General features: G+C 37.6%; 1 protein-coding gene across 1 annotated transcript; it reads left to right on the plus strand.

Annotated features, from left to right (window-relative positions):
* Nucleotides 1-14,254: 14,254 nt before the first annotated feature.
* LOC129644797 (NKG2-A/NKG2-B type II integral membrane protein-like) lies at nt 14,255-19,890 on the plus strand. Its single transcript, XM_055570253.1, has 6 exons — nt 14,255-14,441; nt 14,823-14,924; nt 15,406-15,459; nt 15,990-16,141; nt 18,212-18,312; nt 18,634-19,890. Exons 1-6 carry the CDS (start codon nt 14,255-14,257, stop codon nt 18,755-18,757), a joined length of 720 nt encoding a protein of 239 aa, XP_055426228.1. The 3' UTR covers nt 18,758-19,890.
* Nucleotides 19,891-20,367: the final 477 nt, after the last annotated feature.

The raw sequence follows: 20,367 nt of genomic DNA on the forward strand, positions 1-20,367 counted from the left end.
AAAGCATCAATTCTTCAGCGCTCAGCCTTCTTCACAGTCCAACTCTCACATCCATACATGACCACTGAAAAATCATAGCCTTGACTAGACGGACCTTTGTTGGCAAAGTAATGTCTCTGCTTTTGAATATGCTATCTAGGTTGGTCATAACTTTCCTTCCAAGGAGTAAGCATCTTTTAATTTCATGGCTGCAATCACCATCTGCAGTGATTTTAGAGTCCAAAAAAATAAAGTCTGACACTGTTTCCACCGTTTCGCCATCTAATTCCCATGAAGTGATGGGACCGGATGACATGATCTTCGTTTTCTGAATGTTGAGCTTTAAGCCAACTTTTTCACTCTCCTCTTTCACTTTCATCAAGAGGCTCTTTTTAGGAAAAGATTGCAAAAAAGCAAAATGGCTGTCTGGGGAGGTCTTACAAAGAGCTGTGAAAAGCAAAGGAGATGTATGTCGGAGAGTGTTTTGCCTATGTTCTCCTCTAGGAGTTTTATAGTTTCTGGTCTTACATTTAGATCTTTAATCCATTTTGAGTTTATTTTCATGTATGGTGTTAGAAAGTGTTCTAGTTTCATTCTTTCACAAGTGGTTGACCAGTTTTCCCAGCACCACTTGTTAAAGAGATTGTCTTTAATCCATTGTATATTCTTGCCTCCTTTGTCAAAAATAAGGTGTCCATTTGTGTGTGGATTTATCTCTGGGCTTTCTATTTTGTTCCATTGATCAATATTTCTGTCTTTGTGCCAGTACCATACTGTCTTGATAACTGTGGCTTTGTAATAGAGCCTGAAGTCAGGTAGGTTGATTCCTCCAGTTCCCTTCTTCTTTCTCAAGATAGCTTTGGCTATTCGAGGTTTTTTGTATTTCCATACAAATTGTGAAATTATTTGTTCTAGCTCTGTGAAGAATACCGTTGGTAGCTTGATGGGCATTGCATTGAATCTATAAATTGCTTTGGGTAGTATACTCATTTTCACTATATTGATTCTTCCAATCCATGAACATGGTATATTTCTCCATCTGTTAGTGTCCTCTTTGATTTCTTTCACCAGTGTTTTATAGTTTTCTATATATAGGTATTTAGTTTCTTTAGGTAGATATATTCCTAAGTATTTTATTCTTTCCGTTGCAATGGTGAATGGAATTGTTTCCTTAATTTCTCTTTCTGTTTTCTCATTGTTAGTGTATAGGAATGCAAGGGATTTCTGTGTGTTGATTTTATATCCTGCAACTTTACTATAATCATTGATTAGTTCTAGTAATTTTCTGGTGGAGTCTTTAGGGTTTTCTATGTAGAGGATCATGTCATCTGCAAATAGTGAGAGTTTTACTTCTTCTTTTCCAATTTGGATTCCTTTTATTTCTTTTTCTGCTCTGATTGCTGTGGCCAAAACTTCCAAAACTATGTTGAATACAGCAGGATCTTCTATAACCCACCTCCCAGAGTATTGGAAATAAAAGCAAAAATAAACAAATGGGACCTAATTAAACTTAAAAGCTTCTGCACATCAAAGGAAACTATTAGCAAGGTAAAAAGGCAGCCTTCAGAATGGGAGAAAATAATAGCAAATGAAGCAAACTGACAAACAACTAATCTCAAAAATATACAAGCAACTCCTACAGCTCAACTCCAGAAAAATAAATGACCCAATCAAAAAATGGGCCAAAGAACTAAATAGACATTTCTCCAAAGAAGACATACAGATGGCTAACAAACACATGAAAAGATGCTCCACATCACTCATTACCAGAGAAATGCAAATCAAAACCACTATGAGGTACCATTTCATGCCAGTCAGAATGGCTGTGATCCAAAAGTCTACAAGCAATAAATGCTGGAGAGGGTGTGGAGAAAAGGGAACCCTCTTACACTGTTGGTGGGAATGCAAACTAGTACAGCCACTATGGAGAACAGTGTGGAGATTCCTTAAAAAACTGGAAATAGAACTGCCTTATGATCCAGCAATCCCACTGCTGGGCATACACACTCAGGAAACCAGAAGGGAAAGAGACACGTGTACCCCAATGTTCATCACAGCACTGTTTATAATAGCCAGGACATGGAAGCAACCTAGATGCCCATCAGCAGATGAATGAATAGGAAAGCTGTGGTACATATACACAATGGAGTATTACTCAGCCATTAAAAAGAAAACATTTGAATCAGTTCTAATGAGGTGGATGAAACTGGAACCTATTATACAAAGTGAAGTAAGCCAGAAAGAAAAACACCAATACAGTATACTAATACATATATATGGAATTTAGAAAGATGGTAACAATAACCCTGTGTACGAGACAGCAAAAGAGACACTGATGTATAGATCAGTCTTATGGACTCTGTGGGAGAGGGAGAGGGAGGGGTGGGGAGATTTGGGAGAATGGCATTGAAACATGTATAATATCATGTATGAAACGAGTCACCAGTCCAGGTTCGATGCACGATACTGGATGCTTGGGGCTGGTGCACTGGGACGACCCAGAGGGAGGGTATGGGGAGGGAGGAGGGAGAAGGGTTCAGGATGGGGAGAACGGGTATACCTGTGGTGGATTCATTTTGATGTTTGGCAAAACTAATACAATATTGTAAAGTTTAAAAATAAAATAAAATTTAAAACAGGGAAAAAAAAGAAAAGAAAGGAGAAAAGGAAAGATATAAGCATCTGAATGCAGAGTTCCAAAGAATAGCAAGGAGAGATAAGAAAGCCTTCCTCAGTGATCAATGCAAAGAAATAGAGGAAAACAACAGAATGGGAAAGACTAGAGATCTCTTCAAGAAAATTAGAGATACCAAGGGAACATTTCATGCAAAGATGGGCTCGATAAAGGACAGAAATGGTATGGACCTAACAGAAGCAGAAGATATTAAGAAGAGGTGGCAGGAATACAGAGAAGAACAGTAAAAAAAAAAAAGATCTTCACAACCGAGATAATCATGATGGTGTGATCACTCACCTGGAGCTAGACATTCTGGAATGTGAAGTCAAGTGGGCCTTAGAAAGCATCACTACGAACGAAGCTAGTGGAGGATATAGAATTCCAGTTGAGCTATTTCAAACTCTGGAAATTGATGTTGTGAAAGTGCTTCACTCAATATGCCAGCAAATTTGGAAAACTCCACAGTGGCCACAGGTTTGGAAAAGGTCAGTTTTCATTCCAATCCCAAAGAAAGGCAATTGCAAAGAATGCTCAAACTACCACACAATTGCACTCATCTCACACGCTAGTAAAGTAATGCTCAAAATTCTCCAAGCCAGGCTTCAGTAGTACATGAACTGTGAAATTCCAGATGTTCAAGCTGGTTTTAGAAAAGGCAGAGGAACAGAGATCAAATTGCCAACATCTGCTGGATCATGGAAAAAGCAAGAGAGTACCACAGAAACATCTATTTCTCCTTTATTGACTGTGCCAAAGTCTTTGACTGTGTGGCTCACAATAAACTGTGGAAAATTCTAAAAGAGATAGGAATACCAGACCACCTGATCTGCCTCTTGAGAAATTTGTATGCAGGTCAGGAAGCAACAGTTAGAACTGGACATGGAACAACAGACTGGTTCCAAATAGGAAAAGGAGTACATCAAGACTCTATATTGTCACCCTACTTATTTAACTTAAATGCAGAGTACATCATGAGAAACGCTGGACTGCAGGAAGCACAAGCTGGAATCAAGATTGCCGGGAGAAATATCAATAACCTCAGATATGCAGATGACACCACCCTTATGGCAGAAAGTGAATAGGTTAGGATTGATTCTTGGGTTTTTAAAATGTCTTGATATTTCACCATTTAGTTACTTTGTAATTTGAGAAATCTGGATTTGAACAATCATTAAATAATGATAAAATGGATAAATATACTACCATTTAATTTTCAACAAATATTCTCCCTCATACAATGCCAAATTATAGAGTAAAACTTATAATAGGCAAACTATATTTCATTTAGTTTTATTCACCCTCAAATACTTGTACTATATTCACCTGAAAGCAAATTTATAAATACAAGAATGGATTTCTTTTGATATAAAACTAATCATAGTACCAAGCCATTTAAACTTTCAGATTGCATCGAATTTGAAGATGAGAGAATTTGGACATTGGAAAATTTATTGCTAGTGAGACAGGTAACACCAATAGCTGTGGAGAAAACCCCACAAAATTTTACATCAAAAAAATGAATTAAATATTTCCCAAAAGTGGAGACAAAAAGATTATATTCTGCATAATAAATATTTTTGATCCACTTTCATTTTAATTCATTCTTGTCTTCACCTGTAGAATAATATGAACATTGCTACTATTGCTGCTAAGTCGCTTCAGTCGTGTCCTTCTCTGTGGGACCCCATAGATGGCAGCCCACCAGGCTTCCCCATCCCTGGGAGTCTCTAGGCAAGGACACTGCAGTGGGTAACATGAACATTCAGATCAGATCAGATCAGTCGCTCAGTCATGTCCAACTCTTTGCGACCCCATGAATCGCAGCATGCCAGGCCTCCCTGTCCATCATCAACTCCCGGAGTTCACTCAGACTCACGTCCACCGATTCAGTGCTGCCGTCCAGCCAACTCGTCCTCTGGAGTCCCCTTCTCCTCTTGCCCCCAATTCCTCCCAGCATCAGAGTCTTTTCCAATGAGTCAAATCTTCGCATGAGGTGCCCAAAGTACTGGAGTTTCAACTTGAGCATCATTCCTTCCAAAGAAATCCCAGGGCTGATCTCCTTCAGAATGGACTGGTTGGATCTCCTTGCAGTCCAAGGGACTCTCAAGAGTCTTCTCCAACACCACAGTTCAAAAGCAACAATTTATCAGCGCTCAGCCTTCTTCACAGTCCAACTCTAACATCCATACATGACCACAGGAAAAACCATAGCCTTGACTTGACAGACCTGTGTTGGCAAAGTAAAGTCTCTGCTTTTCAATATGCTATCTAGGTTGGTCATAACTTTTCTTCCAAGGAGTAAGCATCTTTTAATTTCATGGCTGCAATCACCATCTGCAGTCATTTTGAAGCCCAGAAAAATAAAGTCTGACACTGTTTCCACTGTTTCCCCATTCATTTCCCATGAAGTGATGGGACCAGATGCCATGATCTTCGTTTTCTGAATGTTGAGCTTTAAGCCAACTTTTTCACTCTCCACTTTCACTTTCATCAAGAGGCTTTTTAGTTCCTCTTCACTTTCTGCCTTAAGGGTGGTGTCATCTGCATATCTGAGGTTATTGATATTTCTCCCGGCAATCTTGATTCCAGCTTGTGTTTCTTCCAGCCCAGCGTTTCTCATGATGTACTCTGCATATAAGTTAAATAAACAGGGTGACAATGTACAGCCTTGACCTACTCCTTTTCCTATTTGGAACCAGTCTGTTGTTCCATGTCCAGTTCTAACTGTTGCTTCCTGACCTGCATACAAATTTCTCAAGAGGCAGATCAGGTGGTCTGGTATTCCTATCTCTTTCAGAATTTTCCAAGTTTATTGTGAGCCACACAGTCAAAGACTTTGGCACAGTCAATAAAGGAGAAATAGATGTTTCTGTGGTACTCTCTTGCTTTTTCCATGATCCAGCAGATGTTGGCAATTTGATCTCTGGTTCCTCTGCCTTTTCTAAAACCAGCTTGAACATCAGGAAGTTCACGGTTTACATATTGCTGAAGCCTGATGAAAGGTTGTTGTTGAATCACGCGAATACACCAGGATTCTTGGCTCCCGGAGGAGAAGAATTCAATCTGGGGCCAGAGACAAGGCTTGATTGCTCAGAGCTTTTGTGTAATAAAGTTTTTTATTAAAGTATAAAGGAGATAGAGAAAGCTTCTGACATAGGCATCAGAAGGGGGCAGAAAGAGCACCCCCTTGCTAGTCTTCAGCTGGATGTTATATAGTCAACTAGCAGTCTGTTAATGAAAGAAAGGAATGTCTTAAAATTTAGAATGGCACCAAATGGTTTATCTTGGGCCATAAAATAATTAACTTGAATCTTAAAGAAGGACAGACCACCATACAAATAGTTTCATTTACATAGATTAGGGGAACAATATCTGAGTATAACATACTGGTTTGTCAAGTAGGTTTTGGGCCAAGAGGCGGAACCGACTTGGAGACAGAGTTTGGGGTAAAGGCGTAGTACATTAGCATAGCTTAAGACAAACATTTCCATAAGAAAAAGGCATTGGTTATCTCTAGGCTCAAGAATAGCTAACTTCAGGTGAAACCAGGTGTCATTATGGCAACACAGTATTTTAAGAGAAACCTCTCTTTAAATTTGTATAGAGAAGGAAAAAAATATTGTTAGTTTGTTTCCTCCTGCCGCTTAAGAGAGATAAAAATGTCTGACACCTGCAGGCTATTTCCTCCATTTGGAGACCCCTGGCCTTCCTGCCTGTTACCCTCTCACTGATTTGGAGAATTGTAAGCATTACTTTACTAGCCTGTGAGATGAGTGCAATTCTGTGGTAGTTTGAGCATTCTTTGGCATTACCTTTCTTTGGGAGTGGAATGAAAACTGACCTTTTGCAGTCCTGTGGCCACTGCTGAGTTTGCCAAATTTTCTGGCATTTTGAGTGCAGCCTTTTCACAGCATCATCTTTCAAGATTTGGAATAGCTCAACTGGAATTCTATGACGTCCACTAGCTTTGTTCGTAGTGATGCTTTCTAAGGCCCACTTGATTTCACATTCCAGGATGTCTGGCTCTAGGTCACTGTACACACCATCGTGATTATCTGGGTCATGAAGATCTTTTTTGTACAGTTCTGTGTATTCTTGCCACCTCTTCTTAATATCTTCTGCTTCTGTTAGGTCCATACCATTTCTGTCCTTTATTGAGCCCATCTTTGCATGAAATATTCCTTTGGTATCTCTGATTTTCTTGAAGATATCTCTAGTCTTTCCCATCTGTTGTTTTCCTCTATTTCCTTGCATTGATCACTGAAGAAGGCTTTCTTTGCATTGATCACTGAAGAAGGCTTTCTTATCTCTTCTTGCTATTCTTTGGAACTCTGCATTCAGATGTTTATATCTTTCATTTTCTCCTTTGCTTTTCACTTCTCTTCTTTTCACAGCTATTTGTAAGGCCTCCCCAGACAGCCATTTTGCTTTTTTGCATTTCTTTTCCATGGGGATGGTCTTGATCCCTGTCTCCGGTACAATGTCACGAACCTCATTCCATAGTTCATCAGGCACTCTATCTATCAGATCTAGACCCTTAAATCTATTTCTCACTTCCACTGTATAATCATAAGGGATTTGATTTAGGTCATACCTGAATGGTCTAGTGGTTTTCCCTACTTTCTTCAATTTCAGTCTGAATTTGGCAATAAGGAGTTCATGGTCTGAGCCACAGTCAGCTCCTGGTCTTGTTTTTGCTGACTGTATAGAGCTTCTTCATCTTTGGCTGCAAAGAATATAATCAATCTGATTTCGGTGTTGACCATCTGGTGATGTCCATGTATAGAGTCTTCTCTTGTGTTGTTGGAAGTGGGTGTTTGTTATGGCCAGTGCATTTTCTTGGCAAAACTCTATTAGTCTTTGCCCTGCTTCATTCTGTATTCCAAGGCCAAATTTGCCTATTAGATAGTAATTAACATCTACCCCCAAGGTAAATTATTTCCTGCAACAGTCAGAATCTCCCAAATTCTACATCACTCATCCATAGCAAGTTCCCCTGTATCTATCTTTGTTCAACAGTGTGACAACAGAAGGATGGATTACATACCCACACTGACTGATAACACCTATGTCTGTGCCTTGAGATTTCACCAATTGGAGGACAAGCTTGGTCAGAAACACAAGGGCGAGCTCTCTCAACTGGCCTTTCACCTCTGCTTTTAGAGTAGCAGGCCCATGTTGATATGTATGATGGGTTTCAGAAACATAATATTAGAATAAGATAGCCAATGATCCAATAGCATTCAATATTCCCACATAGAAAGTTTCCACTGGTTTCAATATTTCATTTACTTCACACCCTTCAGACAAGAATCATAGAGAACTAAAATGCCAAATTTTATGAAGATTTCATAGATCAAACAATTTGTGAACTTTAGCAGCCGACATAAACTTGAAAAATAAAGGCCAACTTTCAGACTCTCATGCAGGTGGGAAATAACTAAATTCAAAAACCCTAAAAATAAATTACCTGACATCATGTCTAGATAAAAATTCAAAATATCAAACTGGGAGTAAATATCAACCTGTATTTCTAAGAAACATCCTAAGGATACCCAACCTGATTGATACAGTACACTAAATATATCCAATGTTGGGTTGACTGATTTGAATAACAACAGATTTCCATTTCTTTCTTGTGTTCTCTTTACATTATCTGAAGAAACACATATTGGCATTCAAAAAACTATGACAGCTGTAATTGAAAATATGAAAATGTTTGAAAGTTGCCCTTTAAATGCATCAAAATCAAAATGATCTATTCCATTAGCCGTAGCAACAATTATAAAAGCATTGTTTAAAAATCATTACATGTTTAAATATAATGAGAATGTCTGAGCCCTATTTTACCCCAGAAGTAAGTGCTAGTTAGGCAGAAATGACAACAACAAAAGAAAGATTGCATTTTGAATCTTGTTTGTTGTTTGTTTGTTTGTTTTCCTCTTATGAACTACAAAGATCTGTGCATCTAAAGGGCCAACAGTGCTCCAGTGCTTTATAAGTTTTCTTCAAAATGCATAGCAATAACAATTGAACAGGGAGGCCTTGCGTCGCAAGAGAGTCAGACACGACTGAGCGACTGAACTGAACTGAACTGAACGATTGAAATTACTTCTATGTCAGCTACACCATTTGTAGTCTTTTCAAAAGCACTTTTAAATGGCTTGGGATTCCTTCTTCTCTGAAACCCTATGCAAAAGTGTTTTTCTCCTTTTAAGTAAAGGTAGACCATTTTGGGGGGCTTTTTGATAGCTCAGCTGGTAAGTAGGTAAAGAATCCACCAGCAATGCAGAAGATCTAGTTGGGTTCCTGGGTCAGGAAGATAACTTGAAGAAGGGATAGTCTACCTACTGCAGTATTCTTAGGCTGGTGATTCAGATGGTAAAGAATCTACCTGCAGTACGGGAGACCTGGGTTTGATCCCCTGGAGGGTGTCATGACAACCCACTCCAGTATTCTTGCATGGAAAATCCTCATGGACAGAGGAGGCTGGCAGGCTACAGTCTTTATGCTTTAACCTCATACCCTCCAGGGAAGCCGTGGGATTGCAAAGAGTTGGAACACAATTGAGGAACTAAGCATAGCACAATTTTTAGATCTTCTAGTGTGTCAATTCAGTTGCTCACTTGTGTCTGACTCTTTGTGATATCATGGACTGCAGCATGCCAGGCCTTCCTGTCCATCACAAACTCCCAGAGTTTACTCAAACTCATGTCCATTGAGTCAGTGATGCCATCCAACTGTTTCATCCTCTGTCATCCCCTTCTCCTCCCGCCTTCAATCTTGCCCAGCATCAGGGTCTTTTCAAATGAGTCAGTTCTTCGTGTCAGGTGGCCAAAATATTGGAGCTTCAGCTTCAGCATCAGTCCTACCAATGAATATTCAGGACTGGTTTCCTTTAGGATGGACTGATTGGATCTCCTTGCTGTCCAAAGGACTCTCAAGAGTCTTCTCCAACAGCACAGTTCAAAAGCATCAATTCTTCGGCTCTCAGCTTTCTTTATAGTCCAAATCTCACATCCATACAGGACTCCTGGAAAAACCATACCTTTGACTAGGTGGACCTTTGTTGGCAAAGTAGTGTCTCTGCTTTTTAATATGCTGTCTAGGTTGGTCATAACTTTCCTTCCAAGGAGCAAGCGACTTTTAATTTCATGGCTGCAGTCACCATCTTCAGTGATTTTGGAGCCCCCTCAAAAAAAGCCTGTCACTGTTTCCATTGTTTCCCCATCTGTTTGCCATGAAGCAATGGGACCAGATGCCATAATCTTAGTGTTCTGAATGTTGAGCTTAACCCAACTTTTTCACTCTCCTCTTTCACTTTCTAAAAGAGGCTTTTTAGTTCCTCTTCACTTTCTGCCATAAGTGTGGTGTCGTGTGCATATCTGAGGTTATTGATATTTCTCCCAGCATACTTGATTCCAGCTTGTGTTTCATCCAGCCCAGGGTTTTTCATGATGTACTCTGCATATAAGTTAAATAAGTAAGGTGACAATATACAGCCTGACATACTCCTTTGCTGATTTGAAAACAGTCTGTTTTTCCATGTCCAGTTCTAAAAGCAGCTTCTAGACGTGCATATAGATTTCTCAGGAGGCAGGTCTGGTGGTCTGGTGTTCCCATCTCTTTCTGAATTTTCCACAGTTTGTTGTGATCCGCACAGCCAAAGGCTTTGGCATAGTCAATAAAGCAGAAGTAAATGCTTTTCTGGAGGTCTCTTGCTTTTTTTTTAATATAAATTTATTTATTTTAATTAGAGGTTAATTACTTTACAATATTGTATTGGTTTTGCCATACATCAACATGAATCCACTATAGGTATATACATGTTCCCCATCCTGAATGCTCCTCCCTCCTCCCTCCCCGTACCATCCATCTGGGTCATCTCTGCACCAGCCCCAAGCATCCGATATCATGCATCGAATCTGGACTGGTGACTCATTTCATATATGATATTATACATGTTTCAATGCCATTTATAATAGCCAGGACATGGAAGCAACTTAGATGTCCATCGGCAGATGAATGGATAAGAAAGCTGTGATACATATACACAATGGAGTATTACTAGCCATTAAAAAGAATACATTTGAATCAGTTCTACTGAGGTGGATGAAACTGGAGCCTATTATACAGAGTGAAGTAAGCCAGAAAGAAAAACACCAATATAGTATACTAACGCATATATATGGAATTTAGAAAGATGGTAACGATAACCCTGTACATGAGACAGCAAAAAAGACACAGATGTATAGAACAGTCTTTTGGTCTCTTGCTTTTTTGATGATCCAATGGACGTTGGAAACTTGATCTCTGCTTCCTCTGCCTTTCCTAAATCCAGCCTGAACATCTGGAAGTTCTCAGTTCACGTACTGTTGAAGCCTGGCTTGGAGAATTTTGAGCATTACTTTGCTAGCAAATGAGATGAGTGCAATTGTGCAGTAGTTTGAACAGTCCTTGGCATTGCCTTTCTTTGGGATTGGAATGAAAACTGACATTTTCTAGTCCTGTGGCCACTGCTGAGTTTTCCAAAATTGCTGGCATATTGAGTGTAGCACTTCCACAGCATCATCTTTCAGGATTTGCAATAGCTCAACTGGAATTCCAGCACCTCCACTAGCTTTGTTCATAGTGATGCAGTCTAAGGCCCACTTGACTTCCAAGATGTCTGGCTCTAGGAAAGTGATCTGGGTGCATATCTGGGTCATGAAGATCTTTTTTGTATAGTTCTTCTGTGTATTCTTGCCACCTCTTCTTAATATCTTCTGCTTCTGTTAGGCCCATACCATTTCTGTCCTTTATTGTACCCATCTTTGCATGAAATGTTCCCTTGGTACCTCTAATCTTCTTGAAGAGATCTCTACTCTTTTCCATTCTATTGTTTTCCTCTATCCTTTGCACTGGTCACTGAGGAAGGCTTTCTTATCTCTCCTCGCTATTCTTTGGAACTCTGCATTTAGATGAATATATCTTTCCTTTTCTCCTTTGCCTTTAGCTTCTCTTCTTTTCTCAGCTATTTGTAAGCCCTCCTCAGACAACCATCTTGCCTCTTTGCATTTCTTTTTCTTGGGGATGACCTTGACCACTGCCTCCTATACAGTGTCCCAAAGCTCCATCCATAGTTCTTCAGGCACTCTGTTTATCAGATCTAATGGATCTTACAGTATATGATAACAATTTCTCAGAGGCATTTAAAAATGGAAAATGTAAATAACACAATTAGAGGTCCAGTTGTCCTTTTAATTGGAGCCCAAAGTCTCCTATTTTCTGGAGGTGTGTGATAAGCTAAACTCTCTTCAACTCGCCTAAGTGTGAGGATTTCCTGTTCAAACCTGAAGTGACACATTGATGACAAATCAATATTTTCCATCTAGCTTCACTCTGAGCCTTCACAGGGCAGCTTGTGAAGGTCACAGACATTGCTTATTCTTGACCGGGTTTTAAGTTTTTAAATTTCTCCTTTTGTTACCAGCCTAAGCAGGTCTCTTTTTAGAGAGTAACCTGATCTTCACACTAAAGAATGCACAACTTCCTGGCCAACAGAAGGTATGTGTCCCTCCTCTCCTGTCTCTCTGCTAGACCATCTCACTTAGTGGGAACTAATAAATCTTAGAGGGGATGCAACTGAGGTATAGTAAATGTACAACAAAATCAAAGTAGAACTTTTTTTTTAATAATTTGGTATAAACAATAACCATAAAATACCAAATATTGGGTGATTTCTCCAAGTATTCAAATTATTTTCTGTAGAATGCTAGTCAAGTAAATACACACATGCATATTTGGGTGTGTATATAATATTAAGTGAAATTTATTGACCTCATGATAGGGAACAATTAGTTTCGGATTTTATAATCAGTAGATGGTAAGCTTTTTTGTATAATAATATGTTTGTACATATTTTGCTCAACATCTATAAACAGATTCTTGGAAAGGAATTCATTATACAGCAAATGGGCAAACATAATTCTTCCTATATGTATTAGATTTAATAAAAGAACCCTAATCTTTTAATAAAATTAAGGATGAAGTAACTTCTTTTTTTAATATATTTTATTTTTTAACTTTACAATAGTGTATTGGTTTTGCCATATATCTAAAGGCTAATTTATACTTAATTGTCATAATTAAAGTATTTTTTAAAAATCAAACATTGAATAAATGATATGTTATACTAATTAAAGGCTGATATAAATCAGAAATAGTACCATAGAAATGATGACTAAGATAATAATTAAAACTGATAATTACTGAGAATTTATAAATTCCAGGTTGAGTGCTCAGTGTTACAGACATTCTATATTGCATAAACTTATTTCCATTTTACATTAATAATATAGGTTACCAGATAGTAAATAATTTTTGAAGGTCGCATTTTATAAATTTCAGTCATAATTAATTTCCAGATATTTCTGACTACTGCATCAATTGTCTGAATTATTCAATTATGTTAACTGGATTTTTTATAAGTAATTGCCATCACTTACACAGCTAAAATGACCTTTACTAACTTGGACATCTATCAGATCTTTCTGGAAGTTTGAACCAACAGTGTTCTTCCATAAGTGACCTATACATGTTTATCATTTTGTGGGTTCAGATATTAGCCATTAAATCAATTATCAACTACTTTTGTAAAATAACTCTTTTTTAGTCTTTCCTATTTTTTTTATTTTTCATATTAGTTTGTCATATGTGTTTAATGTGTCATGTAACACTTTCCATGGAGAAGGCAATGGCACGCCACTCCAGTACTCTTGCCTGGAAAATCCCATGGGCGGAGGAGCCTGGTAGGCTGCAGTCCATGGGGTCGCTAGAGTCGGACATGACTGAGGGACTTCACTTTCACTTTTCACTTTCATGCATTGGAGAAGGAAATGGCAACCCACTCCAGTGTTCTTGCCTGGAGAATCCCAGGGACGGGCGGGGAGCCTGGTGGGCTGCCGTCTATGGGGTCACACAGAGTCGGACACGACTGTAGTGACTTAGCAGCAACACTTTCCAATATATGAAGCATTTCGTCAGTTTTTAATGCCTTCTCAGAACTCCTCAAATATTTGAAATCAAGACCATTTGTTATCCCTTTTCATCAATAAATGTAAGTCACCAAATAATGTAATTTAGTGTAGGAAATTATTGTATATGTCAACATTACTCTCTCCTCATCTTTACAGAACTGTTTTTAACCATTATTAAATTTGAAAATTATTATAAATTTGGGTCAATCTCTCTTGTTAACAAAACATTTTAATTTGAACACAAGCACTATGATGGTTTTAAAATATTTCCATGGAATCTGACTTAATAAGGATATTATTGTTCATGAACTTCTTTATTCCTCCTTAATTTATTGCTTTGCACTGTTTCAATCAATAATATAGGTGTCAAATATAGAATATCTTTTCCAAAAAAGCATTCTATTATGAAAAACTTGTTTAAAGTTGTAAGGATTTACCAGGCTTTAAGTTTGTTCAGCTGCAAAGTGAGCACTAAGCGCTTTGCCCCGCCTATGTCATTGTACTAGGGTGCTTATCTCACATACACCACTCAACCTCAGTTCACTTCAAGCACAGTCCTTGATCTCACTCAGCTGCAGAGATGAATAACCAAGGAGCAACCTATGCAGAACTGAAGGGAGTCAAGAACTCAGAGAGGCAGAAAAGAAAACCTAAGGTTTCTAAAAGTTCCATTTCAATGACTGAGCAGGAATTAACATATGTAGAATTAAATCTTCAAAATCCTTCTCAGAATCTTCATGGGAACAACAAGAATTACCACTCCAAAGGTAAACACTTACTAGACACATGTGGAACTGTTCTAGGATGTACAGTGGGTTGCAGAGGTGTGGAGAAAGAGTAGGGGATAAGCTCACATATTTTTCACTTTGAGGAACGGAACTTAAAGCTGGATATGGGATTCTGATGTGAAATCGGAGGACTAATTTTATTCTGGCATTACTATAATTTGAAGTCTTTGATCAACAACTCATGTAGTCTCATATTTGCTGAAAACGCAATGGTATATTCTGAGAGAAAGACTACTGTGGTCAAAATGGGTTGGGGTCCAAGTTTATATCCATAACTCTGTTCATGTGGGTTCTTGTGTATGTAAACTCTAAACTCTGTCCCCATCACTCCTTTCTCAGTTTCCTTTTCTGTCCCTGCAGGTTCACCGTCACCTCCAGAGAAGTTCATTGCTGGGATCCTGGGAATCATCTGCCTCGTCTTGATGTCCACTGTGGTGACAGTGATCACTGTTACTCCCTTAGGTAAGCTTTTGAAAAACTGTAAGGGAACTTATCACTTTACTGGTGGTCAGTGCTGCTAAACATTTCATAATATTATAGAATGTGCCTATCATTAAAATACATGCAATTAGAATAAATGCAGTATATCTAATTTGTCAGAAATATACAACACAGGAGAATTACAGAGAGCATGTATATGTATATTCTGATTTCATAACTTCAATGCATGCTATAGGAGGTTTAAAGATCTTTTTGAGAAATACAAATTAATTCTTGAGATTAGTTAAAGCAAATACTGTAAGACGTGGTGAAGTTTGTTCCGTTAGGTTTTTGAAATATTTTTTCCATCAAGTCTTCATTACCTAATGAATTTTTCTTGCTAAATCAGTTTTATTTCAGATTATTCTAATTCTAAACAATAAACTGAATTCTCAAGCTCATAAACTAAAATCATTATGATTCATTTAAAGCAATATTAACTTTTTAATGATTAATTTTGTAGCTACTGTAATACGGGAACAGAATTACTCCTCTCTCATAACAAGGCTCCAGAAAGGTACATAATGATTTTCAAAGTTCTGATATGAATACAGTTCATTTTTGTCTCTATCTTAGGCTAGTGAAAATAAGAATAGATTTGGGGATAGAACATAATTTATAAAATCAGGCAATAAACATTCATAAATAAATGATTATAGTAGAGTGCTTCTCCCTATGTAATAATATGATCACCATATCCATCGTTGGCAATTGCCTGGAATTTCCTCCTGATGTAATATGATAAGAGACAAATAATTTTGCTATTCTAAAATAGAAGTTTCATTTCTTGATTTTCAGAAATTGTACAGAGTAGACATTTCTATGTATTGCCTTTATATGGGGACATATATTAAAGACAGACCCTCTCTATGAATGCATGAATGAGATTTGTTTTATATGTACCAGCCTTGAGGATGCATAGATATGTTATTTTATATATGTGTGTGTGTGTGTATACATATGTTTATATCTATGAATATATGTAAGTTAATTTTTATTTTTCAAATTCAAATTGTTTTTGAATAGTAATTCATAATCTTTCTTCAGAATGTCATTGTGGTCATTGTCCAAAACACTGGCTTACATATTCCAACAACTGTTATTATACTAGTTTGGAAAAAAAATCGTGGAATGAGAGTTTGATATCCTGTGCTACTAAGAATTCTACTCTGCTTTATATAGATAATGAAGAGGAAAAGGTAAGCTATTAAATGTTTACAACACTTTGCTAAAGGCTTCATTTAGTCAACATTATATTTGTTAGGATTCACTTGTGCTTTTGTACATATTTGTAGCTTGTGTATTTTAAGGTCTGCTAGTATTCCATTAAACAATGGAATATAACTTTATGACACTTTGTTTACATTTTTATACCACTCATGCATGTGTGGTAATTTCTGGTTCTTGCTTTTCATAGAAAACCATGCTTCTACAAATGCTATTACATTCTAAAATACACGTGCTATTTAATTTTACCATACATAAAGGAAAATAAACATATAATTTTGCCTATAGAATTGTGTAATTGCATATCAGATCACGGAATAGAAGTTTCAACTTTCCAGCAGCCCCACCCCTCTGTAATATCTTATCACATCTCCACCTCCTTATTTACTCACTGTCCTGACTTTTGATATTATAGAATCTCTTTGATCGCTTTTGAATCATATACATGGAATCCCGTGTTCGTCTTAGTCGTTCAATCGTGTCTGACTCTATGCAACCTCATTAACTTCAGCCTGTCAGGCTCCTGTGTCCATGGAATATTCCAGGCAAGAATACTGAAGTGGGTTGCCATTTTCTACTCCAGGACATGGAATCATACAGGTTGTCCCTGTCTCATCACTGTCATATGATATTTTTCAGTTCCTCCAACTTTTTGCATTTGTGTGAAGTTTGTAAATTTCAACAGCTCATTGTGTGAATTCAACATTTAAGATCCATTCTTTCCAATTCCGCTGGGTAGAGATGGAGTCTTACACCCTCAGGGATAAAGAGGCTTCTTAGCTTCAGTAGTTTTAGTCAAGACATCCCCTTTGCTGGTCCCACCCCCACCTCTATCACCCAACCCTAGTGTCTCTCAGTGGAGGAAACAGAGGCAATTTCTGACTGCTCCTTGTTAGTAAGTGTCCTGATGGATCTTGTAAGGCTTACCTGGTGTTGCCTACACGATTCTCTCACACACAGGAGGAATGGCTTACCTGTGCCACCCCCAACAGCTAGGTTAGGTATTGTGTGTTTGGGAAGTAAGAGGCCTAGGTCACTTTCACCTGGTTGGTGGGGAGATACAAGATGCCCCTAATTATCACTCCCTCACCTCCCACCCTGTTTTCTCATCACGGAGAAGTGATTAGCGATTACAGAGGAGTGGGGCTACTGGGAAGTCTCAAGCCACATCACCCTTCTCTTTCCACCTTTCAGAGTTCTCCTTTCTCGTGTCTTTCATTAGTTCCCATGTTTACAGTTGAACTTAGCAGGGAGGAGCAGAGAGAAATGGGTCTCTGACCCCTTGTCTGGTCCACTGATTCCACCAATACAGAAACAGATGGCTTTGGGGTTTATCTAGTCAAAGAATGGTGTCAGGCTCAGAAAACCAAATCCGGCTCTCATGTCACTTATTTTCTCAATTTCATTTCCTTAATTTCCTTCTAAAACTGAAATACTGAGAAACATATAAAAGTAGAGAAATCCACTGATATTGTCACAATATCCAGAAAAATGAATGTCATAGAATCTAAAGACTTATTTAAAGCCTTGCTATGTTAGTTTTGATATGAGGACAAATGAAATTATATGAGTCAGAATTTTCCTCATTGCACATATGAATTACCCCACCTTCTTATCCCTTAGGCTTAATGTCAGATGTAGTTCACAGCTGTAAGTATCCCCAAGTTGTTATGCAAGGTGTATGCTTTTGTGGGATCTCTACAACTAATTCATGTCTTTGTAAATATTCCCTTTATTAAATGGCTGTCAAAAAAAAAAAAGGAATTTTCCTTATTAACATTAGAATACAGTGAAACTGATAAGTATAAATGTAGAGTTGATTTTGAATCAAAAGTACAGATATTGGTTAATATTTATGGCACTATTAAAACTTCAAACTTTCAACTCCTATGTTTTTATTGTTAGATTAGAATCTAACATGCTCAATTTGTTCAAAGAATGAAAGATGCTATGAAAGAACACATCCTTTGACTTGCATTTTAAAAATTAACAAAAACATTTCATAATGACCATTTAAGTGAAAATTCTTTATTTTGGGCTAGAAATTTCTGATGTCCCTATCGATTATATCGTGGATTCAAGTCTTTCGTGAAGGCCGCGGTCATCCTTGGAAGTGGCTAAATGGTTCAACTTGCAATCTACAGTAAGTTTGTAAAAAGAATGCTATATATAGGAGGAAAAATACAAAAGAGAAATATTTTTAAAATAGCACGAATACATTTCTTTTAGTCAAATTGTAGAAAGCTGAAGAAAGATATTGAAAGTTAATAAAATGTTGATACCAATGTTGAAAACTACGCTACTCTGTAGCCCAGTTTCCTAGTAATAAACTCTTACTGAAATTTTATTAAAGACTTCATTACCCATTTTCAAAATATCTTGTATTACAGTTACATGGAAAATGCTATTGTTTCGTGAGTTGTCTTCATAGAATATAACAGAATTATGCATTTTTCCATAACAGGATAACAGACAAATTACCTGGTGAACGTAACTGTGCTGTACAAGCTTTATGGGAAATAAGAGCAGAAGACTGTCAGTTTACAAATGCATATCATTGCAAGCATAAGCTTGAAATTAAAATATGAGTTTGGATGCTGGTGGGTAACTTGAGTTTTTATGAAATGGAAATAATATACTCACTGCATAAATTTTAAAATGAATTATATTATTTTTACTGATAATGAATGTTTTTCAAAAACAGTTGAAATATAATTGTGTGTGCTCATTCATTCAGTTCTGTCTGACTCTTTGAGACCCCATGGACTATAGGCTGTCAGGCTTCTCTGCCCAAGGAATTCTCTAGTCAAGAACACTGGAGTGGTTCTATTCCAAGGTTTTTAAGGAATTTCCACACTGTTCTCCATAGTGGCTATATCAGTTTGCATTCCCATCAACAGTGTAAGAGGGTTTCCTTTTTCTCCACACCCTCTCCAGCTATTTGTCGACTTTTTTATAGTGGCCATTCTGACCGGCAGAGACGATACCTCATTGTGTTTTTATTTGCATTTCTCTAGTAATGAGTGGTGTTGTGATATGAGAAAGCTATATGTCTTTTCGTGTGTTTTATTAGCCCTCTGTATATCTTCTTTGGAGAAATGTCTGTTTACTTCTTTGGCCCACTTTTTGATTGGGTTGTTCATTTTTCTGGTATTGAGCTGCATGAACTGCTTGTATATTTTGGAGCTTAATTCTTTGTCAGTTGTTTCATTTGCTGTTATTGTCTTCCATTCTGAAGGCTGCCTTTCCACCTGGCTTATAGTTTCCTTAGTTGTGCAAAAGCTTGTAAGTTTACCTAGGTCCCATTTGTATTTTTGTTTTTATTTCCATTACTCTGCAAGGTGGGTCATAGAGAATTTTTCTGTGGTTTATGTCATTGGGTGTTATGCCTCTGTTTTCCTCTAAGAGTTTTAATAGTCTCTGGTGTTAAATTTAGACCTTTAATCCATTTTGAGTTTATTTTTGTTTATGGTGTTAGAAAGTGTTCTAGTTTCATTCTTTTGCATATGGTTGACCAGTTTTCCCAGTATTTGAATCAGTTCTAATGAGGTGGATGAAACTTGAGCCTATTATACAGAGGGAACTAAACCAGAAAGAGAACCATCAATACACTATATTAATGCATATATATGGACTTTAGAAAGAAGGTAACAACAATCCTATATGCAAGGCAACAAAAGAGACAGATGTAAAGAACAGACTTTTGGAGTATGTGGGAAAAACTGAGGGTGGGATGATTTAAGAGAATAGCATTGAAACATGTATATTCCCATATGTAAAAGAGATGACCAGTGCAAGTTGGATGCATGAAGCAGGACTCTCAGAGCTAGTGCTCTGGGACAACCCAGGGATGGGGGAGGGAGAAAGGTGAGAGTGGGGTTCTGAATGGGGGAACACATGTGCACCCATGGCTGATTCATGTCCATGTATGAGAAAAATACCACAATATTTTAAAGTAATTATCCTCCAATTAAAATAAATAAATTAATTTTTTTTTAAAAAGACTACTGGAGTGAGCTATCATTTCATATTCCCTGGAGGACCTTCCTGACCCAGGGATCAAACCCTCCTCTCCTGCACTGGCAGGCAGTCTCTTTACCACTAGTGCCCTCTGGAAAACCCCACTGAAGTATCATATACACATCCAAAAATATAGGTATCTTTCTTTTGTGTCTCATTTTTTTTGCTTAACAGTATG

This window comes from Bubalus kerabau, chromosome 1, assembly GCF_029407905.1.
Source record: "Bubalus kerabau isolate K-KA32 ecotype Philippines breed swamp buffalo chromosome 1, PCC_UOA_SB_1v2, whole genome shotgun sequence".
In the NCBI taxonomy this organism is placed as follows: Eukaryota; Metazoa; Chordata; class Mammalia; order Artiodactyla; family Bovidae; genus Bubalus; species Bubalus kerabau.